At 60.2% G+C, this 23,664-nt stretch overlaps 2 protein-coding genes across 2 annotated transcripts; one reads left to right on the top strand and one right to left on the bottom strand.

The window, feature by feature from the left end:
• Positions 1-2,003: 2,003 nt before the first annotated feature.
• On the bottom strand, positions 2,004-6,891 carry TMEM59L (transmembrane protein 59 like; the record flags this gene model as incomplete). Its single annotated transcript, XM_082651389.1, has 8 exons — positions 2,004-2,567; positions 2,813-2,930; positions 3,032-3,149; positions 3,497-3,599; positions 4,171-4,323; positions 5,464-5,573; positions 5,659-5,818; positions 6,730-6,891. 8 exons carry the CDS (start codon positions 6,889-6,891, stop codon positions 2,439-2,441), a joined length of 1,053 nt encoding a protein of 350 aa, XP_082507515.1. The 3' UTR covers positions 2,004-2,438.
• CRLF1 (cytokine receptor like factor 1) lies at positions 6,890-23,489 on the top strand (the record flags this gene model as incomplete). The annotated part of the gene is made up of 12 exons (XM_082650384.1): positions 6,890-6,970; positions 12,530-12,612; positions 13,160-13,403; positions 15,839-16,238; positions 18,022-18,303; positions 18,640-18,769; positions 18,937-19,106; positions 20,122-20,279; positions 20,414-20,582; positions 22,508-22,695; positions 22,809-22,851; positions 23,350-23,489. The coding sequence occupies 12 exons, from the start codon at positions 6,890-6,892 to the stop codon at positions 23,361-23,363; spliced, it is 1,962 nt and encodes a 653-aa protein (XP_082506510.1). The 3' UTR covers positions 23,364-23,489.
• Positions 23,490-23,664: the final 175 nt, after the last annotated feature.

Raw genomic sequence — 23,664 nt, 5'->3', positions numbered from 1 at the left:
CAAATAATTCTTAATCGACTGTAAATGTGGTAAGCACAGGGAAGACGAACGGGGAGCTGAACATGGGTATAACAGGGGATGCTGGCCGAGTCTGGGGTGGTGGGGATGTCTTTGGTTGAGGATGAGCCCTTTTTGTTGAGAACTTTGGTAGAACAGGGCTTCCAGGGTGTTGCTGGCAGAGGGAGATGCAAGTGTAAAGGCCCTGGGGCTGGAAGAAACAAGGTAGGTTCGAGGGATCCAGAAAGAACCCATGTCAGCAAGGGACAAAGCCTCTGTAGAAGTGGTTGGAGATGCTAATTGGGCCAAGTCATGGGGGTCCTTGTTGGTTCATGTGGATATTTGGGCTCCTCATGGCAGCACTAGACCCCAGAATTAGGGTAATCATTTAAATAGATGATGGTGATCATTGCACAACATTGCAGATGTACCTAATGCCCCTGAATTGTACTCTTAAAAACTGGCTAAAATGGCAAATTTTATGTGATGCATATCTTTTACCACCACGAAAAAATAGAGGAAAAACCTTAAATGTACATCAACTCAAACTAAAGAACCAGGAAACAGTCCTTGAGTCGCACTAGCCAGGGCTGTGCAACACCATGTGGCTGCGGGTGGCGCAGAAAGAACGTTTCCGTCATCACACAATGTTCTGCTGGGCAGCGCTGGCCTGCCATCACGTCTCACCTCTGCCCAGGTCTTATTTCCTGGTGACATTCCCGGGGCTGCTCTGAAACCCTACACTGGGCCCAGAAATGTACTCAGGGGCCTAAATTGTCTTTATGTTGAATCCTGATGCTCATGATATCAGGCAGGGTCCTGGCAGCAAGCAGGAGCCAGTCAGAATGGAAGATTCAGGAGAGCAGTAATAAAGGGGATATTTACAAAGGCACAGCAGGGTTGGGTAACGAACATGGGGTGGTGCAGCACACAGGATGGGCAACAGTGGGGAGCTGTTAACACGCCCAGGCTGAAGGCTCATTTGGTGGAGTTGTGGCATTGGGTTGGAGGATACAGGGAGAGAAACAGGGAGAGAAACTCCCAACTTCTCACTCCTCCTTCCTTCCACCTCCTGCTGGTGGCCCCCCGGCTGACTCTAGCAGAGGCTGAGGGCCCAAGTGAATCAACCTCCCAGGACACCGGGCGGGGTGAAGGGTGGTGGGGCAGATCATCAGCCCCACTCAGCTCTCTCTAACTCACCTTCCCCCAACCAGTCACTCATCACCCACAGGCCTCCATCAGACCTTGGAAATCTGTGCCACATTGACCACCATGTCCCTCATCCCAAACTCTTCCCAGGAGATGCGGCCCCCACCAGCCAAGAATCTCTGGTTGCCAGCAACAGAAACAACTCTAGCCTACTTAACCAAAAGATTTACTGGGAGGATCTTGGGGAGTCTGCAGAATGGACAGGAAGGATGGAGTGCCATGGCTGTGGCCTCATCAGGGTGGGCTGTTCCTGTCCTACAAGACTCCTCTTGAATGCAAAGTGCGGGAAAGAACACCAAGTCTGGACCTCTTGAGTAAGGAAAGGGAGAGAACCTGTGGACAGGACCCTGAGACTGCCCCCAACGGGGCAGAGCTCCATCCCAAAAAGAAAGGCGGATGGAAGCCAGGTGGTGACAAAATTAACAAATGTCCTCTTCAAGATGTGACCTGTCCATTTCACAGGAGCCACGTGGAGGCCCAGGACCCACCTGGGCCAGGCAGGTGGCCCAAGCCGCTTATCCAGAGTCACCCCTAGTTAGGAATGTGATGTGCGCTGGGTAGCAGAGGGGCTGTCCTTCCAGGTGTCAGCTGGTTCTCATCACTCAAGCCACGGGGAGTTCCCGAAGTTCACCTCCCGCATCTCAGAAAGGGCCTGGTGGGCAGGGGTCATGGCCACGTTCAGGCCAGTCCCCAAGAGACAGGTGGAAAGACCAACAGAAGCAGGCTCAGTCCAAGATGGGTTTTGTATCATGGTTTATTCCTCCCGACCACCATGCTGCAACTCCCAGCATGGCGCTACCCACCACCTCCCCTCTTGGGGGTGGGGGGCCTCCTCTCACGAGGCTACATCTCCGGTGGTGGGGTGGGGAGAAAGGGGGAAGCCCTGGAACGAAGCGGCTCCCCTGTGACCTCAGCCCCCCAGAGGGGAGAAAGGAGGAAGGACGAAGGCAGCACAGAACTGGCGTTGAAATACTCAAGAAGCTACACGATAGAAGACAAAAGTAACACGCTCTGGGGAAGCGGGGTGTGGAGGAACCAAGGTCAGATCCCGCCCCCCAGGAGGGGCAGGGCAACCCCAGGATGGGGGGGGAGGGGGAGGGGAGAGGGGTGGGACTGGGAAGAGAAGAAGAATTTGGGGAGAGGAGGAGCCCAAGGACCGTCCCACCCTGACCCGGACTCCTAGGCAACGGGCAAGTGAGACCCAAGGAGCTCCTGAACTTGGCAATGGAGGCCTACAGCTTGGTCAGGTCCAGCTTCAGCTTGTAGGGCGGGGGATTATCTGCAAAGGCGTGCGACGGGGAAGGGTACAGGGGCCAGTCTGGCTCTACCATAAAGCCCTTGTGCTGCTCCAGAGACAGGGGCTGCAGGGGGAGGAAGAGGGAGCGAGGGCTATGAGTCCCCAACCTGGCAAGGCTCCTTCCCACCCCTGACCTGAGGTTGCCCCTACTAAGGGTGGGAGTTGTTTCCCCCATTTCATAAGGGAGTGAAGAAACTTGCCTAATGTCACGCAGCAAGTCAGGGGTCCCTGCCTCCATGGGAGAGGGGGCAGCCCTATCCAGACGAGGGAGCAGTTCTCCTCCCACCCCTGCCTGTGGGCCCCGCCCACCTGGAACTTGAGGTGCTGGCCGGGTGCGGTCACCAGGGTGGAACAGCTCAGCCACAGCATCACCAGCACGGAAAGAAAGAGGCAGCAGGCCAGGATCCAGCGAGGAAGCCCGGATCGCCTGCCCCACCCCGCAGGCACGCTCAGTGGCCCTAGTTGGGCCAGATAGTCACTCCCCTCTGGCTCCACCCCCCTCCACCATCCCCAAGTTCTGCAACCCACCGGGACATGCAACTGAGGAAGTCGTTGTCCTGCAGCTCATCGGACTCCACCTTGGCCTTGCTGCTGGTCTTGACTCGAATCTTGGCCTTCCTTACCTTGTCCAAGGGGCCTACAGGGTCTGAGAGAATAGGTCACCTCTCAGCAGCCTCCAGGCCTTCGCCAAGAGGCGACAGCAGCCATGGAGAACAGAAAGGAGGCCAGGACCTGGGGCAATGGGGCATGGGGTCCTGGAATAAATCAGAACCCTGAAAGATGGACCACGGACTCCTGGGAGATGAACCATGGAACCCTGGGAGATGGACCATGGAAACGGGAGATGCACCATGGAACCCAGGGAGATGGACCAAGGAACCCCAGGAGCTGAGAGATGGAAATCCCAATCCTCAAGGGTTCATTTGTCAGGAGAACCCCTTGTGACAGTGGAGCCACCTGTGGAAGGAACACGGGTCTAGGCTTGGACCTTACCAACATGCACCTCCAAGGCCTCAGGGTGGGATCCCCGCCAGGTCACCTCCACTCGCTGCAGACGGGCCCCCTCGTGCCCCAGGCTCTCTACCACAGGCTGGGTCTGGGCCAGGAACAATACAGCACAGAGAAGCCCTTTAGAAAGGCACCATCTTGGCCCTAGGAGGCATCTCTCTGTGCCCCCTGTAGGTTACATTGTCCCAAGCCCAGCTGGCACCTAGTTCCCCTGGGGACAGAGAGGACACCCTCTATGGAGCTGTGAGCTGTGATACCAGGGATGCTGTTCCCTGCTAATATGGGGCCCTGATTTGTCTTGCTCCTAAAGTAGGGATGTGATCCAAGGCATGCCAGTAGAATCACAGGGATTGGCTGAGAGGTTATCACATGACTGAACCAGGGCCAATCAGCTCAGTTAAAACCTCAGAGAGGTTGTCATCTAGAGCCTCAGGCATCCACCCTGCTGTGCGGAGGGATGTGCTTGCCTGAGAATAAAGCCACCAAAAAGGACAGCAGAGTCCAGCAGTGGAGTGAGACACTGAACCCCTGGATCCAGCTGTGCCTGAAGCTTGTCTCCTGTGGACTTTGCATCCCATGAGCCAAGAACCAACTCATCCCACCTTCTTAGCCTGACCACCCAACCACTACTCTAGTGCGGCCCCTGCCAGAGCCCTCACCTGGAACACCACCACCTTCCCATTGTCAGTCTGCAGGTAGTATGTCCAGGTGGAGGAGACGAAGCCCTGCGCCGAGTTGACAAGGTCATTGCAGAGGGTGGAAAACAAGTCCAGGAGCGAGAGGGCCCCACTTGGAGCTTCCAGAACTTTTCTCTGCCAGAGGGAGGCCCAAGGCACAGAAATGTCACCAATGTAGGGCATTAACCAGTGGGAGGGGAGCTGGGAGAATTGATTGTGATCAAAATTCACTAAGTGGTTTGAGGCAACAGGGCTTCATACAATGAACACAGACCTCAGCACTGTATTTGGCTGACTGTGTGCCCTTGGGAAAGTGGATTGCCCTCTCCGAGCCCTGAAATGGGGATGATTCTCTTCCCTCGTGGGGTTGCTATGAGATTTCAACTAGACAATGGTACAAGTGCCTAACATGTAGTAGCTACTATTATTAAAAATATCACCATCATTGTTCTTATTTTGACAGCATCAGGAGAGAACTCAGAATAGGAAGAAATGATAGTGCACTGTGCTTTTATGAACAGTGAAAGCCTGGAAGGGGTGGAGGAAAATGAGTGAAGAGGGAAAAGGCTTTCTGGGGAATCCCAGCCCATGCGTTTCTGGCTGTGATGAAGGATTTCCTGTGCCTCAGCTTCCCCTGATGCAGCGTTTTCTAGACTCTCTCACAGACTATGATAGGTGAGCAGTTATTATTTCTCCCTGGAGTGGGGGGAGGGGTACTACCTGTGTGCCTGGGAGGCTGCTCCCTGCACCTCCGTTCTGAGCCACCCCAGATGAGAGTGGCCACTTGTTCCTCACGAGGAACGTGATTAGACCAGTAGCTGGCATGTAGGTGGTCAGTAGTCAGCTCTTGTGGCACTGAAGATGAGGGAGGTGAGGGGTGGTCACAAGCCCTAGTGGCACTGGCTTTAAATCCCACCTCTGCACAGCCCTGTGTGACCTTGGCCAGTTGCTCTGTGGGCATGAAATGAGGATGACACTGTCTCAGGTGCCTCCGGGTGGCCCAAGGAATTGAGGACAGGCTGAGGTCAGACCTGGACCAGGACAAATGCTTGCTAAGTAATGTAAACGGTGGCTGTTTTGGAGGCAGCAGGGGAGGGGAGGGGGAGAAGTCACAGAGATGATAATTGAGTCTTGGGATGTGAAATGGCTTAATCAAGGACACCCAGTAAGCCCCGAATGGAATGGAGAGCTTCAGAGACGCTGGATGTGAGTGCAGATTTGGGGGGTAGAGGAGAGGGGGGATGGGCCTGGGGCCACAGGTGGGAGGGCGCCCACCTTCTGCTCCAGCTCAGGCTCGGCTTCGGGCTCCGGCTCTGGATTCTGGCTCCAGCAGCCCTCGCTGCAGGCCTGCTGCTCTGTCTCCTTCACGTAGGCCTCCACACAGGCTGCAAGAGGCAGGAGAGGGTGACTGGGGGCACAGCCCTTCCCAGGCCACCTCTCCCCACCCTGGCCCACCCATCCAGCCCTTACCGGCTTCACACTCAGCCTGTGTGGCATTGGGCTTGGAACTCCTGGCCACGAATCGGCAGATGGAGAAGAGGCGGCAGCCTCGCTCACAAGCACTGATCAGGACGGCCCTATTATGCGCATTCGCTTTCCGGGACTCAGTGGGGTCCTCCTCCAACTCCTCCTGGAAGCGAAGATGTGGGGTTCAGGCCAGGGGAGGGGCAGGAGGAGGGCAGCGCTGGAAGCCCTCATGTGAGGAGGTAGAAGATTTGATCCCCCCCAGACCTTCTAAGGAGTTTGGGATGAAGTTGGGGAGGAGGCCAAGCATATTAGCAGGGGCTCTTAGCTCTGATGAGGAGAGAGGGAGAGGGGGCTTGAGAAAGAATAAACAACGGAGGTTGCTGGGTTTGGGTAATGGCTGGAAAACTGGGGAAGATCGAGGGAAATGGTCCCCCCCCAAGGCTCCAGGGAGGAGGGCTTCTCAGGCCTGAAGAAGGAGGGGGGGCTCAGAGGAGGTTTTGTCACCCTTCAGGCCTGGGAAAATTGGGATCCGACTGGAGGGGCATGAGGATAGGAGTGGGGGCTGGTAGCTCTGAGGGGGGGAGGAGGAGGATGTGGAAGCTGCTAGGGTAGAGGGGGAGGAGAAGGGGACTGTCAGGCCTGAGGAAAGTGGGGGTTGGACGCCCCAAGGGTCCTTGCGCAGCAGTGTGGAGCCAGAACCCTCTAGGTAGCATCGGGAGCCCCAGTCTCCTCCCTGCCTCAGGCTTGGAGAGACTCCAGCAACACCGAATTCATCGGAAGGACCCGCATCCCTAAACCCTCCCCCATCAGAGGGACCCCACGGCCCCTCCCCTGCGGGAGGAACATCCCCATCCTCATCGGAGGGACCCCCGACCCCTGAGCTCACCACCATCGAAGGAACGCCAGCCCTTCCCCCACCAGAGGGACCCACCCCCATTGGAGAGCCCCCTTCCCTGACCCCTTCCCCCTCCGAGGAACCCTTGTCTCCCACTCCGAATGGGGGGAATCGCATCCTCAACCCATCCCCCATTGGAGAGATCTCTGGTCCTCCCGCTGGCGCCGCATGCGCTTCACCTGAGCGGGCTGCGGATTAGGGTAGCGGTCTCGGCACCGCAGCTGGCAGCTCTGCGTGTCCCCGAGCTGCAGGGCGAAGGGGTCGCGGGCAGGCGGCGCGGGGGTGGCGGGCGGAGGCTGCAGCAGCAGCAACAGGAGCGGCATCAGGGCGACCGAAGCCATGGCCAGGCCGGGCGCAAGGAGCGCGGGGGACGCCGGCTCCTGGCAGGCGCGGAGGATGCGGCGGCGGCGGCGGGGACCGGTTAGCTGACGTCACCCGAGCGAGGCAGCCTGGGAAGGGGGGGTGGGGGATGCGGAGAACTGGCGGGGGAGCGGCGCTGCGGCACCGTGAGGGTGCGGGCAGGGCGAGGCAGGTGGATCGTGGCCCCTGCCGTCTGTCCCATCTCGGGGGTGCCATGACACCTCCCTAGTATCCACGCACGAGGGATCTCAGCCATCGCTAGGGGCCAAAAGGAAACAAATAGTGTGGTAGGATGGGGGAGAGATCTATTCTCCAGGGAATCAAGGAAGGCCTCCCGGATAGGCAACGTTGGAGCTGGCCACGCGAGGAGGCCGAAGGAACAGCGAGGGCCCTGAGGAGGGGATGAGCTTGTTGGAAAAGGAAGTAGGAGGGCGGTGGTCGTGGCTGGAACCCAGCCAGAGAGTGGAGATGGAGGGTCGTGAGTGTCGCAGAGCTGTGTTAGAGAAGGCCTTCTGAAGGTCTGTGTCATCATCTACTTTGGTACCCAAGTCAGAGATCCGGTAACGTGTGCAGTTTGCCTCCTTTAGGAAGCCCTCCCAGACCCTCCAGGGCTCCCCCAGCCTCTCCTCCCTCTGACCCAGCCCTGATCTACAAACCTTGGGGATCTGGTCCCTGCTCTCCCAGACTAGGGGCCCCTCGGCCTGGGGCTGAGAGGGAGGCGGCACAGAGATGTTGATAGGGGCGATGGGGTGCTGCTAAAATTTCTAATTCTCATGGGAAAACTTGGGACAAGCAGGAACATTTCTGACTTCCATCGCACTCCAAGGTGACAAGAGCGTAGCCCCATGAATCTTGGGTTAGGAGGTCCCCCTAGCTTCCTCTCCGGCAGGCATGGGAGTGAGGGCTCCCCTCTAAGCCTGAGACCTTGCAAAAATGACACCCTCCCTCTCTCTGGCGTGCCCCGCGCAGGTGTCTGCCGCCTGCGCATCTTCCATCCACCCTCTGCCTCAGCAGACAGGGCGGCAGCCACTCGGGGTCGGCGTGTCAGAGGGCGCCGTAGGTTCCGGCCGAGGAGGAGGGGACTGAGGGGGTGATGGCTGGCAAGCCCCCTCCCCCGGCCGGCCGCCGCCCTTTCATCTCCGCGCCTCGACCAGGCCCCACATGGCTTAATCAGGCGCGGCTGTGCCTGGCGGACCCTGAACATCTGGATCCCCGCGCGGCCCTCCCCCGTCCCGCCCCTCCCGGGCTAGGCTGCCGCGACCCTGCGGCTAGGGCCTCCAGCCTGCGGTTTGCGCGAGAGCCAGGGAACCCCGCATCTAACCCACCGCGCGCCAGGCCTGCGCCTTGGGAAACAGCCATTGGTTATGACCAATACTGTTCCCCGTTTCACAGGTTGGGAAACCTAGTCCCCAGGACCCCTCCGCAGAGCCAGGTTTCAAGCCCACACATGTCAATTCCAGAGCCCAGCGCGCTGAAGCCGTCCACAATTACTGTTCTTCATTCATTCCAAACAAAACACTTCCCAAGTATTTTCTTGTAACAACCTATAAGGAAGAACTGGCAGCGTTGTCCAAGTTACAGCTGAGGAAATTGAGGATCAGGGTGGCAAAGAGGGTCGGCCCGGGTGACAAGCGAGGGAAGCCAAGGGAGGTGGGCAGACCCCTGCCAAGACTAGGAGGTGGGGAGTCAGGGGAATCGGGCTTAAGAGGCGTCTCTTAAACCACAACAGGAAGGAAGGAGACCCGCGCCTTTTTAAAAGCGGAAGGGGAAACTGAGGCTGGAGGAGTTGGGACGCTGGCCTAGGTCGCTGGAGAGGAGTGAGAGGGTTTGATTGCCTCCCACTCAACCCCTTTTCCGCTGCAAGAGGCCGCCTGGGGCGGGAGCGGAAGGAGGACTTGACCCCGGCCCCCCAGGTGAGCCCCCGCTCCCCTCCTGCCGTTCCCGAGGGAGCAGGTCCAGGTGAGGGGCAGGCGGGCCGGCGGGCGGCCGGGGTCGGGTTTCAGGAAATCCGCCGACATTCCTTCGGGGCTTAAGAGGGAAAGTTGACTCGGCACCGCCCCTCGCCCCCCCCACTTCCTACCCCCCGGGGCGGCAGGCGGTGGGGGGGGGCGGGGGGAGGGCGCTGCGGCCGGCCTGGGCGTGAATCAGAGGCGGGCCGGGAGTCCGGGAAGCGGCAGCCGAGGTCAGGGCGGGCATCGGACAAGCGCCCTTTATCCCTTGCCGCCCTCGCCACGACCCTGCTGACCCCCACCCCCAAGCCGGGTACAGCCTGGGGAGCGGGCACGGCTCCCTGGCGCCGGCGGCTTGCAGACAGTGGGTGGGGGGAGGGGAAGGGACACAACTGTCACCCCCAACATAGCTGGTGCCTCCTGGAACCCAGACGTCCTAGGTTCTCCAGGGTGCGGAGAGGCAGGGAACCCAGGCCTCCGAGGCCCGGTAAACACTGGCCCTGACCTAGACACAGGCAGCTCTTCACTCCTGAGATCTCACCTCCAATGCCTATGGGGGCTGGATTTTTTTAAGTATAGACTGCACAAAGCTTGGGACCCAGGCAACCCAGCTCCCCAGGCTGAACCTCCAGGGTGGAAATGATAAAGCCCCGCCTTCTCTTGCACACATGTCCTGAACCTAGGTTCTGCTGTCCCAAGCCCACGTCCAGGCGAGCCCCTCACTGTCCCTGCTTCCTGGGCACACTGGCCTGGAACACAAGGCAGCTAATCCCATACTGAGGGGTCTCAACATGGGAGAGGCAGCTCTGTGCCCTCCTCACTCCCAATGGGACCCTGAAGGGGCTGTTACCACTGCCTCTCCCTGGGGCCCCCTCAGTGCCCTGGAATTATGCAGGGAGCTGGGCTGGAGGCTCTCCCCCAAGGTAATCCTTAGGTGCAAAGACTGAGGAGCCCCTCCCTCATGTGGGGCCCTCCCTCCATCTGCCACCTCAGTACATTCCCAGCCACCTTCAAGGACTTGGGTCAATATTTGTCAGAAGTTCCATCAACGCTCATTCCCCTTCCTGCACAAAGAGGTGGTGGGACTGATGAGGAAGGGGTTAAGCCACCTGGAGAACCAAGGGCAGGGAAGGGTGCACCTAGAGGCCAAATCACTTTCCTCAAAGTCAAAGGTTTGAGGTAAAGGTCACCCAGAGGGCAGAGGGTATGCTCCAAGGAGGGGCTGGGTGAACAACCCATACCCTTCTACAGGTAAGGATCAGAGAGGGGTGGCTATCAGGTTGGGTCACACAGCAAGTCCAGGGCCTGGCTGGGATCCCAGACAGCATGATTCACTGGGACTGAACTTTCTTGCTACTCTGAGGCACTGAGAATTCTCCATCCTTTCATTTTGCAAATGTTCACTGAGCTCTTCTCCTGTGGCCCTCACTGGGTCCAGCATGAGGTCCTAATGGCTCTCAGGGTGCTCACAGTCTGAAGAAAATATCTCAAGAGAAAGATGATGTTCGAAGAACTGTGTTACAAAGATAATTTAAAAAGGAGAAGGGGATGGAGGGTGCCTGGGAAGGTTGGGGGACCCCTCGGAGAATACTTGACCTGTGACCTGACGGAAGAGAAGGTGCTAACTGGGGGGAGATCTGGGGGAACTGCATTCCTGCAGGGGGAAAAGCAAATGTACAAAGACCCCCTGATAATAAACAAGCCTATGTGTTTGGGAGAAACGGGTGCAGCAGCTGGAGTGGAGTGAGGGAGAGGAAGAGAGAGGATGAGAAGAGAGGAGAAAAGGAGGGGGGAGAGGGTGGCAGGGCAAAAAAGACCTGCTTTGCTTCTTGTAAAAACTCCTTCTGGGGCTTCCCTGGTGGCGCAGTGGTTGAGAGTCCGCCTGCCGATGCAGGGGACACGGGTTCATGCCCCAATCCAGGAAGATCCCACATGCCGCGGAGCCGCTGGGCCCGTGAGCCATGGCCGCTAAGCCTGCGCGTCTGGAGCCTGTGCTCCGCAACGGGAGAGACCACAACAGTGAGAGGCCCGCGTACCGCAAAAAGAAAGAAAGAAAGAAAGAAAAAGCTCCTTCTGCCTGCTGTACAGACGAGGGCAAGAGGATTTACCCAGGAAGCCTAGGAGGAGGCTGGGCGGCATCCCAGACGGAGATGGTGGGGCCTGGAGCCGGATGGGGTGGAGGAAAGGGGTCCGAATCTCAGAATGGGGATGTGTTTTGGAATCAGCCAACATGATTTGCTGATGGATTGGACGTAGGGGATGAGCGAAGGAGAGAGCTGTCACGCGCACCTCCAGGTCTCTGGCCCGAGCATTTGGGTGGATGGGGGAGCCTTTTCCCGAGACTGGGGAATGACTGGGGAGGAGCAGAGACTGGGGAGGAAAATAATCAAGATTTTGCTCCAGAAGCCTGAAGTCCTCCAGGAGGGAGTCAAACGTTGCAGGACAGAGGTTGTGGGGGAGGGGGTGGTATATATCCTGGAAACACAATTCCAGCCAAGAACTGCCACCTCCACTTAACTCTCTGGACCACCTGGCAGGTGGGACTATGGCCCCATTTTTCAGAGGTGACAAACTGAGGCTCCAAAAGAATGTGCCCCCGGTGCCAGACACTATGCTAAGTGTCTAGACCGTGGAGCCTTCTGCTACGTTGCAACTTCCCACAGAAACCCTTAGGCTGGCTAGGAGTCACCCACTGCGCTGAGGAGGAAACTGAGGCAGAGAGGCCTGGTGTGCCCCAGTAAACGACAGTGCAGTATGCCAGGGCTTTACTCTCTCCTTCACAAACCCATCCAGCGTCCAGATGGGGGACTAGAGGGGCGCACCCCGGACTCCATCCTTTAATCCTCTTTTCTGACAGTCTGAGGTCTGAGTTGGGGACCCAAGTAGCAGGGGTGGAGGGCAGCCGTGAGCAAACGAGATGGGAACTCCTGAGCCCTCCTCAGACACTTTTACCCGCTTGGCTCGTTAGGGACCAAGACGGAGGGTCCAGATCTCTAAGGGAACCCCTGGAAAGGGGAGTTAGAGCCCTTCCCCTCTGAGGGCACGCGGCTGGGGGCAGGGCTGCGACTCTAACAGCCCGGCTGAAGGCGGCCCCGGAACTCTCATTTCAGGCTCCCCCTCCACCGGGGCCTTGGAGGTCAGGAGCCCTTTTATCGTGGGCGCCCGAATCGGGTGGGGACTAAGAGGAGGGGGGTGAGGCGCCCGGGCCTGGAGGGGTCCCGAAACCCAAGCAGTGGCCAAAAATAATAACACGGAGAAGGATCCCTACGCAAAAAAAAAGAAGACAAACTATGCGTCGCTCGGGGCAGCCGGCGTTACCTGGAGTCGGCGGGCGGCGGCCGCCCGAGCGATTAGTCACTGCGTGGCGCACCCCACCCGCGGGCCGCTGAGCGGATTTTTCGGTGGGGGGGGTGTCAGCGAGTCGGGGGGCGCCTCCTTACCGCTCTCCTCCTGGGAATCTGTCCTGCCCCGCAAACGGGACCCGCGCAAGCCCCCGTCCCCTTTCCCACGGGGGCCCATTTCTCCCAGCCTCCCCACGCGGGAACTGCCTACTGAGGCCCCCGGGTGCCCCCAAAGAACCTCAGCTTGGTGCCGCTCGAGGGGGACAGCTGAGCCAGGGTAAGGTCCAGGGAGGCTGTGCCTTGCGGCTTTTTCTCCGTCTTCCCTCCAGCAAAGCCTGGGGCCGAGGCTTCGCGCGCTGGAGGACCAGAAGAGGCGGGATGAAGTGGGAGGGGGAGCACTGGGCCAAAACCGGTGGGACCCGCGCGCCGATGGCGTGGGGCGGGAGGGAGGGCGACTTTTAGGCCCCTGGGGAGGAAGGGGGGCTGGAGATGGGAGCAGGCGGGGCTCAGGGACCGCTCAGTGGGGGGCGGGGCCAGAGTTCGGGTGGGGGCCGAGACAGAGGATGGGGGGAAGGAGCGGGCGAGGGCTGGGGGCCTCAGGGGACGCCGAAGGGGCACATGGCTGAGAGCAGGGTGCAGGGAAGTGGGCGAGGGTATGGAAACCCGACTGGGGGCTCCAGGTCCCAGATTCGGGGTAGGGAGCCTGGAACTCGCGGGGTTGGAAAAGGAGGTCCCAGGTCGGTAAGGGTAGAGTGGGGGGTTTGGGGCCGCGGGAAAGGGCGCGTGCGGTGCGCGGCGGGGCGGAGGCCGGACGGGTGGGGCCCGCGGTGCCCGCGGGCTGGCGGGCGGCGGGGAGGCCGGTGCGGGGCCCGCCGCTCGCCCCCCCCCGGGGGCCGGGCCGGGGGCGGGGCCGGGCGGGGCCAGCGGCGTATTAGCGCCTTGTCAATTCGGTTGCTCAGACTTGCTCTGGCCTCCGCGCCCGCGCTCAGCGACGTGCGGGCTACTTGGCCCGCGCCCCGCCTGCGCCCCGAGTCCCTCGCCGCCGCCGCTGCAGCCACCGCCCGCCGCGCGCCCCCGGCAGCGCCGGCCCCATGCCCGCCGGCCGCCCGGGCCCCGCCGCCCAATCCGCGCGGCGGCCGCCGCCGCTGCTGCCCCTACTGCTGCTCTGCGTCCTCGGGGCGCCGCAAGCGGGATCAGGAGCCGGTGAGTAGCCGGCGCCGTGCTCCCCTCTTCCCGCCTGGGCCGAGAGCGTGCGCCCCGGGGGCAGCCGCGGGGGGAGGGGGCGCGGGCGCCACCTGGACGGCCCGGGAACAAAGGAAGGCGCCCCCGGCGCGGCCCTCGGGGCATCCTCACCTGTGGGGCGCACGGCGCCGAAGTCCCCTGGCCCGAGGGTCCGGCTTCCGCTGCCGAGGCCTTTTTACCTGGGCTCTCCTCTGGAGGACGCCCGAGTCGGCCCAGGGGGGTCGAGGGGCCGCGCGGCCTGGGACCCTCTGCACTCCAGGACGCGGTGGGCGCACGCGATAGCGTCTGCTGACTCGGAGACGCGGGGACCGCGGGTCACCGCTCTTGGGCGGCGGCGCACGCGGTAGGCGCGCTGGGTGCCGGCCCTGAGCGGGGCCCCCCCGGGTGGAGGGATGAGCCCCGTGAGGAAGGCGGGGCGGGAGGGGGCCGCTCTGGCCGCCTGGCGCGCGGCCCGGGGTCCCCGGGGACGCGCCTCTCCGCGGGCCGGCGCCGCCGCCCTCCCCCTGCGGGACCCCGCGCGCGGGGGTCCATGGAGTCCTCTCCACTGGCGGCGCTCAGAACTGTTCCCGGCCACGCTGCGCCGGGCTAGGAGAATCCAGCGAGAGAAATCTTTGTGAGAGAGTGGGTGAAAGTGAGAGGGAGCTGGACCCAGCGAGTCCGGGCACCGCAGGCCCAGCCGTTGTGGGGGGGAGCAGCCACCGGGAGCCCACAGCCCCCGCAGGCCGAGACCCCCGCCCTGCTGGGAGCGCCTGGCCTCCGGTACTCTCCGGTCCCCCACCCAATGCACACCCCCGCCAGGACACGGTCTCCACATCCAGACCCACTCTGGGACACACCCAGAGACACACAAAGACTCACACTGGCTTGTGGCCCGTCACCCTCGCCCTCAGATGTGCACACACTGCATCCCAGATGCACATTCGCACACCATCGGGGCGCACACACACATTCCATCCCTGACACACACACATTCATGGTCACACTCTTTTCCGAGGGAGAGGCAACACAGGGCACGCACGCAGGCACAACCTGCCCTGGATGTTCGCAGTCACTCCACACACCCCATCCAGGCACACAAGTCGACCCGGGTCGGCAAACACTGCACCCCAGGTGGGCCTACATTGCGCAGAGCGGTTTGCAGGCTCCCTGCGGTGCTCTTTCAGAAAGAGCAGGGTCCGGTGTCCTGGAGGTACTTGCTGAAAGCCTAACATGCCCAAGGCTCCTGGGCAGATGAGGGGCTGTCCCAGGCCCTTCTGGGCTTCCTGATAGCTCTGCCAGGCAGTGGGCAGCACCTGTGATGCCACCTTTAGTGGCAGGCTTTGTTTCCCAGCCAGCAGAGCAGCAGGCAAAGGTGGTGGTGGTGGAAGGATTGTTGTGCGTGTGTTTTTTCCTTTAAGGGGGAAGAAATTAAAGATTCTCACACCTCGGCAATATGTTTCTACTTACGGTGTGGTGTGTCTTAGCACCTGACCAGCAGGCGGGTGGGTCGTAAAGCGTCTGCAGGTACCAGCGGGACAGGAGATGGGGACCCCCATGGGGACCCCGGATGGAGGCCACTCTCCTGCCTTGCTTGCAGAGAATCTCACACTTTTCCCTTTTAAAACACATGGTGTTCCTTTTTAATAACGGCAGTGGCTCCAGATTGGGAAGGGGGAGAGAAAAGACTTTTAAAGGCCCCAGCTCTGCGGGAAAGGCGGGGAGGCAGGGAGCAGGGGAGGGGGGCTGTCCAAAAGCCTAGCCCAGGGATCTGCTTAAGGGAGCCTTCTAGGAAGCCCCCCAAACCAGGCCAAGGGCCCTCCCAACCTCAGTGGGCTGTCCCCAGCTGCTTTGCCTGGGCTGGAATGTGTGCATCCTGGTCCCAAATGCCTTGGCCCATTGTTTGGGGAGGCCTGGAGGGAGTGCACCAGCCAGCCAGGGACCCCAGAGCTGGGAGGGGCCCTAATTCCAACAGTTGCTAGGCACTGCAGTGTGCTGGGCCCTCTGGACATGGTGAGCTCATCTCATTCATCTCCCCAGCAGGTAGAACGTATTTTCCTCCCATTTTACGGAGGAGGAAACTGAGAACAGGGGATGGGAAGCCAATTGCCCAGGTGCCCCAGCCGAGATGGGCACCCACATCCCAGGAGGAGAAGGTCTCCCTGTGACCTTTCCTGCTGGAGCTTGGGGTGCGGGACTGGCCTGTCCAGGCCCGCCTGGCCTTGCCCTCTTGCCCTGTCCCCCGCCCAGCCCTGGGAGGGCAGCTGCAGCTGCTGGCAGGCAGGCCACACCAGCCCAGGCCAGGCTGGTGTGGCAGAGGGGCAGTGCCACAGCCAGCCAGGACCCCCCTGAGAGCCCCCTTCCTGGCCTGACCGTGGGGGTGAGTGGGGGACAGGAGGGCTGTGACCCACCCCTGGCAGTTTGAGAATGGGCCTGGGGTCCGGGCAGGCCTGGCCGTGCCTCCCACCCTGCTGGGAGGGGGCCCGGGCAGGAAGCGGTGGGTGGGCCGGGGCAGAGACGCTGGCACGCCCGAGTTCATGCTGAAGGAATTCCGAATTAGCGGGCGGCTGGCTGCCTGGGACCTCCGGGGCGGCCCCCTGGCCCCCCGCCCCCCAGCCGCCCCCGCCTCCTCGGCTCTGGCCGGCACAGCCGGCTCCTTCGCACGGACGCTGAGACCTCCGGCGAGCCCTGGGCCAAGCCCCAAACGCAACTGCGATCCCAGGCTCCAGCAAGACATGGCCCTCAAGCCAAGTTTGCCCCGGAAAATCGTCAGGGCTGGCCCCGGGAACTGTGTCCACCCCATCTCGCCCATTTGGGGCAGTGAGAGCCAGCACAGGGCAGCCGCTGGCATTTAGGGGCCTCCCAGGGAAACCAGGATCACCCTGTCCTTGGCTGCCAGGGAAGCTGGGCTGCCCCTGCCTCTCTGCCCCCCTGCAGTCCCTTCTTACAGCTGCCCGGTGATCCTTTTAAAATATAAATCCCTCCCTTGCTCAGAACCCTGGAATAACTCCTCCCTGCAGGTCTGGCCCCCTGCTAACCTCCCAGACCTCATTTCCTACCACCCCTGCCCCCCCAGTATCTTTGCACTTGCCGCTCCCACTGCCTAGACACTCTCTTTTGTATATTTTCATGGCTACTTCTTTCACTTTATTCACATCTCAGCTCAAATGCCACCTCCCCAGACAGGCCTCTTGGGCCGTTTAGCTGCCACCCCTGATTCGTGCTTTATTTTCTCCCTTACTTGTTCTCCTAGACATTTATTTGTTCTTTTTCTTACTGCTCCCTTGGATTCAAGGCCCAAAAGGGCATGAATTTTGGGTATCTTGGTCACCATTGTGCCCTCAGGTCCTGGCACACTGTAGGTGCTCCTTGAATGAATGAATGAACGAATGAGTGAATGAGTCCTCACTACTACTCTGGGTGGAGGGAGAGGCCCCTTCCCAAAGTCTCAGAGAAGTAAAAGAACTGGGTTAACCTCCAGAGTGACCTGGGGGCATTCGAACCCAGCTCAGCCTGGCTTAAAGATCCCACAAGGTTGTCCTTAAGACAATATTTTCACTCTTCTCGAACAATCTCATGTGGCTGATACCATGATGCCTACTTCCCAGGTGGGGAGACTGAGACTCAGAGGGGCATCAGGGGCTTGAACTGTGCATCCCCTCCCCCTCTTCTGTGCCTTGGTTTCCCCTCGGATAAAAACAGCTCTCTCTTAAGTTCTAATCTTTGGACTAGAAGGCTTCTCCAGTGGAAGGCAGGAGGAAAGGCATCAACCACGGCACCCCAGAGGCCCCTGTGCCCAGCACCCAATTCACACACAACCCAGTTTAGGAAGTCACTTCCCATCTGATCTTCCCAATGGCCCTGAGGACCGTGAGTTTTCTTGTTCCCATTTTGCAGATTAGGAAAACTGAATCGAGGGAAAGCATGATGATGGCAAGTCCCTTTGGATGGGGGTGGGGAGCCTAGAGCTTGCCACGATCACTTTCAATTCCAGCGGCAGCGCAGAGACTGACAAATATAGGTTTAAATAGTGTGCCCTTCTTCTATTTGGTGACCTTAGGCAAAGGACTCGATCTCTCAGAGCCTTGTTTTTTTTTTTCATCCATAAAATGAGCAGGATTCTAGTAGGGGTCAGGGCACCCCTTTTTAGAAGTGCCTTCCTCCCCACAGAGACACATGTGTGAGGTTCTGGGGGTAGAAGAGAAAGAACACACAATCTGTTACTTCTAATTGTCAAAAATAAAATGAAAAAAAAAAAAAAGCAGAGTGTGGTGGTTGTCAGAAGTATGTGCAAAGCAAGAGGTACTTGGATCTGAGTGAGGTTTGTAACCACTCAGAAAGCCCTGAGCAAGTCAGTGAGGAAGTGCTTTGGGAGGACCTGAGTTGTGGAATCAGACAGTCCTGAGGCTGAATCTTGGCTTTACCACCAACCTTGGGTTTGTCACTTGACCTAATAGAGCCTCAGTTTCCTTCTCTGTAAAATGGGGACCATCATATAAAGCTCCTTTGCAGGACTACCGTGAGTCTTGGAGGACCTAGGATGGTGGGGGATGCTCAGGGCAGCTCCATCCCAGGCCTGACAGGTGCTCCTCTCTGACCCCAGACACGGCTGTGATCAGTCCCCAGGACCCCACGCTCCTCATCGGCTCCTCCCTGCAGGCCACGTGCTCAGTGCACGGGGACCCACCAGGGGCCACCGCCGAGGGCCTCTACTGGACCCTCAACGGGCACCGCCTGCCCCCTGAGCTGTCCCGAATGCTCAACGCCTCCACTCTAGCCCTTGCCCTGGCCAACCTCAACGGATCCAGGCAGCAGTCGGGGGACAACCTCGTGTGCCATGCCCGTGACGGCAGCATCCTTGCCGGCTCCTGCCTCTATGTTGGCCGTAAGTGGGCCCCCAGGACACCTAGGGGTAGCTCTTGGGGGCAACATCTCCCTCTGGAGAGGGGCATGAATCATGGGTCCTCTGGTCTGGGGCTGAACAATGGGTATACTGGCATAAGTTGAGAGGTACAGGCCACTAGGGTGGGAATGAGAACCTGGAGACCACCCCCCCACAAGACCATCCTCAAGAGAGCCATGCAGGCGGTCCTGCCAACATCTGCTCTGTCCATCCTCCTTCCGCTCCAAGGTGGGGGCCCCAGCTGGCAGCCAGCAGCTCCCCCTTCCACCTGTCCACGGCCCATCCAGACCCTCAGCCCCTGCACCCCCCCTTCCCCAGTTCCCCCAGAGAAACCCTTCAACATCAGCTGTTGGTCCAAGAACATGAAGGACCTGACATGCCGCTGGACGCCGGGGGCCCACGGGGAAACCTTCCTCCACACCAACTACTCCCTCAAGTACAAGCTGAGGTTGGTGGTGGCCCTCGGGTGACATGTGTTCCAACCTGGCTGTGTGGCCTTGGCCAAGCCTTTCCTCTCGGAGCTCTGGTGTCCTCTCTGCACTCTGGGGCTGCTGGGGGGAGGTTTGGGGGCCCAAAGGGACCCTCACATGTCCTCCTCCCCTCCTGCCCCTGCAGGTGGTATGGGCAGGACAACACATGTGAGGAATACCACACGGTGGGACCTCACTCTTGCCACATCCCCAAGGACCTGGCTCTCTTCACACCCTATGAGATCTGGGTGGAGGCCACCAACCGGCTGGGCTCGGCCCGCTCTGATGTGCTGACACTGGACATCCTGGATGTGGGTGAGCCCTACCCCCCCTGCAAGGCCAGCCTGGCCCACCTGGGATCCACCCCCTCCCCCTCGGCCCCCACCAGCCCAGCCACTCTGCAGCTCAGCTGAGGTCTGCGCTGCTGGTTGGGTTGGGGAGAAGCTAGGCATCCACCCGTCCGTCCCCAGCCCCCTGAAGCAGCCAGGATACCCCTACTCTGTGGAGAACACCTGGCCTGGCTGCCTCCCCCTCGACAGCCCAGGTGTGCTGAGAGGGGCCCCCCGGGGAGCTGGGAGGGGGGGCGCCCAGGTCTGGAGGCGCCCCAGGAAGCAGCAGCCTGTAGCTGGGGGGGGCGTGCAGGCGGGAGGCAGGAAATGGATGATCTGCGGGCAGAATTGGGCCTAATCTAATTAGGGTGTTTCTCAGCCCCAAGCAGGCCTGTGCCTTAACCCTTTCGGCCCCTCACCAAGGCCTCAGGGGAAGAGGTCAGCCCTCCCTGCTGCCCAAAGGGCTCCCAGAAGGTTCCTCAGAAGTGTTGCAGTGACTCCGTCCTCCTGCTTCCCACTTTGCTTCCTTAAGTCCTGAAGCTGCAGTGGGCATGTTCTAAGCCTCAGTTGTCCCTTTGCACCGAGCAAAGCCGTCACGTTGAGGACCTTTGTGAAGTTGGAAAGAGCAGGAAGTGGTCAGTGGGGGGGTCGGGGGAGCTTCCCAGGAGTCTGGCAGCCCCAGGGCTCCCTGGTCTCCTGGGCATAATAATAATAATATCATCATGCAGGCAGTGTCTGCTTTTTACATAGTTCCCTGAAGATAGGATTATGTTTCTCCTGTCACAGATAATAATGGTGATAACAGCTAACATTAATTGAGTGCTTCTAGGTGCTGAGTGTTTCCTGAATATTATCTAATGTAATCCACCCGTCCTGAAGGGGGGAGAGGGGAGAACGGAGGCAGATGCCATCTAAGCCACGTTCCCTGGTATTTGGACCCAGACAGGGACCAGCCAGGTCCAAAGAGAGCCCGGTGCCTAAGCCCCGCCCCGCCCCCCTAGTGACCACCGACCCCCCGCCAGAAGTGCACGTGAGCCGCGTAGGGGGCCTGGAGGACCAGCTGAGCGTGCGCTGGGTTTCACCGCCTGCCCTCAAGGACTTCCTCTTCCAAGCCAAGTACCAGATCCGCTATCGAGTGGAGGACAGCGTGGATTGGAAGGTGCCCGCACCCACCCCCCAGTTCCGCTCCTCCCTCCTCCTCTCGCCCCTCCCCACCCCAAGCTGCCCCTGCCTCTGACCCTGCCCTTGCCGCCCAGGTGGCGGACGACCTCTGACCCTGCGCTTTCTGCCCAGGTGGTGGACGACGTGAGCAACCAGACCTCCTGCCGCCTGGCGGGCCTTAAGCCAGGCACCGTCTACTTCGTGCAAGTGCGCTGCAACCCCTTTGGCATCTATGGCTCCAAGAAGGCAGGGATCTGGAGCGAATGGAGCCACCCCACGGCTGCCTCCACCCCCCGAAGTGGTGAGCACCCCAACAGGGCTGGGTGGTCCTGGGACCAGCCCCAAACCAGTCTGGGCCTCTGTTTCCTTGTTTCCTTCAAGAGAGCAGAGGTCTCAAACTCTTGGCCCCAGGGGCCAATTGTGGCCCTTGGATCTATTTTCTTGGCCTGTCATTTGGAAAAAAAAAGTTTGACCTACTGGCAGACTTTTAAAAACAATAAGTTTGAACACAAATATCCTAGATTCCCTAGAAAAATTGTCTAGAAAATGTAATAGGACACAGCCAGAGTTACTCCACAGCCCCCATCAGCAGAGGCTGCCCCTTAAGTCAGGGCCTTTACTCTTTCAGTTGCGCCATCCCCACCTGGCCTGTTTCACCCACATGTACCCCTTCCCCAGCCCCTAAGGGCAAGTAAGTTTGAGACCCCTGCTTCTAAGACGATGGGCTGCCAACTCTCCCTATGACCGGCTTTGATTTCCCCTTCTGTTAAAGGTAGCGGGATGGGATGATCAGGGGCTGGGTCTGATTTCCTTTGCGGTCGGGCCGTGGTGGGGGGGGGGGCGTATCTAAGCCCATGGACCTCCCTTCTCTCCTTTGTGAAATGGTATGAAATCTTATTTGGTATGTCTGGCCTCAGCTTCCCTATCTGAAAAGTGGGGATGATAATCATGCCTGCCTCAGGCTACTGTGAGGGTTAGATGAGAGATAACCCATGGAAAGTGCTCTCATGGTGGGTGCCACCCAAGCGTTTGCAAGTGATAGTTACTGAGACTCCCATCCCCTGCTCCCCCAGTGGTTTCACCTAAGGGAGAGCCCCTTTTCTGAGATGAGGACACCAAGGCCCCAAGGTCACACAGGGATCTGAACTCAGTTCCCTTGAAGTCCTGGCTCATGCTCCTGGGGTGATGGGGAAACCAAGGCCCAGAGAGGATCCCAGAGTCAGGGAGTGGCAGAGCAGGGCTCCAGCCAGTTCCCCAGACCCCATCCCGGGCCCCTCCAGGTTCGGCGGTGGGCGGGAACTAGCACAGCTGGGAGGGGCCTGGGCCTTGGCCCCTGCTCGTGCCCAGCACCTGTGATTCTTGCACGTGAGCCAGCAGGCGGCTGTGTCCGCTGGGGAGGCTGGGGAGGCCAGGGGAAGCCGGCAGGGGCGGTGGGGGCCGGGGCTGTGCCAGGGCCTGTCAGCGGGTCCCCAGCGTTATTTATGACGTGAGGCCGATGTCCTTATCCGCCAGCCTGCTCAGGGCTGGCTGCGGCCAGCGACTGGACCGACAGGCCGGCCTCCCACCTGGCCCTCCTGGCCCACTCCCCATCCAACAGGCTGTACTCTCAGGCCTGTCCTGGGGGCTTGCCCCTCCCCCTCAGAGCCACCTCGAATTCTCTGTCTCCCTTCATCTCTCTGTCACTCACTCTCTTTCCCTGTTTCTATCTTTCTGCCTTTCTTGGTTTCTGCGTCCCTACACCCCCAGTGTCTCTGTCCCTCCCTGCTCTGGCTCTCCATCTCTCGAGCCTCTGCATCTCCTTGGCTGTCTCTCATTGCTTTCTCTCTCCCTCTATCTGTCTCTCCTTGCCTCCATCGCTCAGTCTCTGTCTCTCTCTCTCCAGCTCTTTCTCATCAGCGTCTCTCTCTTCCTTCCTCTGCCCCCTGCTCTGTCTGCTTCTCATCCCTTTGGCCCTGGCCTCTCTCTCCTCCCCCCGCCCCCTTCCACTCACACCTGGCTCAGGCCACGGGAATCGGGTTCCTAGAGGGGATGTAGAGGAGGAGCCCCTTCCTTCCCCTGCCCCCTATCTCCTTGGGGGCGCAGCTGGGCTGCAGTGCAGGGCTGGGCCGTGGGGAGGATCGGGTCCCGTAGAAACAGGGTGGGAGGTGCCCTAAGGGAACATCCCTCTCCTGCCCGCGCGCGCCCTCTGCCGGGCGCGCCCTGACGCGGCCTCTCCGCCCCCATTAGAGCGCCCGGGCCCGGGCGGCGGGGCGTGCGAGCCGCGGGGCGGCGAGCCGAGCTCGGGGCCGGTGCGGCGCGAGCTCAAGCAGTTTCTGGGCTGGCTCAAGAAGCACGCGTACTGCTCGAACCTCAGCTTCCGCCTCTATGACCAGTGGCGAGCCTGGATGCAGAAGTCACATAAGACCCGCAACCAGGTAGGAAGGAGGGACGCCCGGGCGAGAGGTGGAGGGGTGGGGCCAGGGGGGTAAACGGGCTGGGGAGGTAGGTCCTCAGCCCTCAGACACTGCCTCCTTCCTTCCAAGCACAGGACGAGGGGATCCTGTCCTCGGGCAGACGGGGCGCGGCGAGAGGTAAGGGGGGCCCAGGTGGGTGGGCAGGCAGGGAGACAAGGGCCCCTCCTGGTGGCCGTAGGCCACGGGACCTCCACCCTCAGCCCTAGTTACTGAGGTGCAATCCCTTCCTCCATCTCTCTTATCAGCATTTACGTTAACACCTACTGTGTGCCTGCCCCTGTAGCCCTTAGTCTAGTAAGAGCATCCAGACCCCTTTAAAATGTCCAGAGGGGAATGTCATCCTCAGGGATGAATGCACATAACCACCCGGTAGCATTATATGAGCGCCTACTGCATACCGGCCCCGTGCCAAGTACATTACCTGCAGGACACCCCATGGAATAGATATTACTTTTCAGAGGGGAAAACCGGTGCCTAGAGAGGGGCAATAGCCTACCCAAGGTCACCCAGCTGAAAGTGGTGGGACCAGGACCTGAAATGGGGCCTCCTCATTTGCTCTGTGCTCCTGGCCCCTCCCAGGCTCCTTGCTAAGCCTGGCTTCCCCTCTGCCTGCAGGTCCTGCCAGATAAGCTCTAGAGGCTGGGGCTGCCCTCCCTGCTGCATGGAGACCCAGGGGCCACCCCCAGACTGGGGGCCACCTCTGTACCCTCACCTCAGGGTGCCCCAGCCCTCTCGGCAGCAGCTGGGGTGAGCACTCTGAGCTCCGAGGGCCACAACAGCTCTGGCCTCCACGTGAGGTGCACCTCAGTGCGGGGAATGTCTGTGAGGGGGGCTGAGCTTCCCAGAACGCCTGCCAGGGCTGGGGGTGAAAAAGGGTCATTACTCCTCCCTACCCAGGACCACTCCAAAGAGTCTTTTTAAATAAACAAA

Source organism: Grampus griseus (genome assembly GCF_964374135.1).
Source record: "Grampus griseus genome assembly, chromosome: 3".
NCBI lineage: Eukaryota > Metazoa > Chordata > Mammalia > Artiodactyla > Delphinidae > Grampus > Grampus griseus.
Note: the sequence above shows the minus strand (reverse complement) of the source record. Positions and strands in the feature narration are given on the sequence as shown.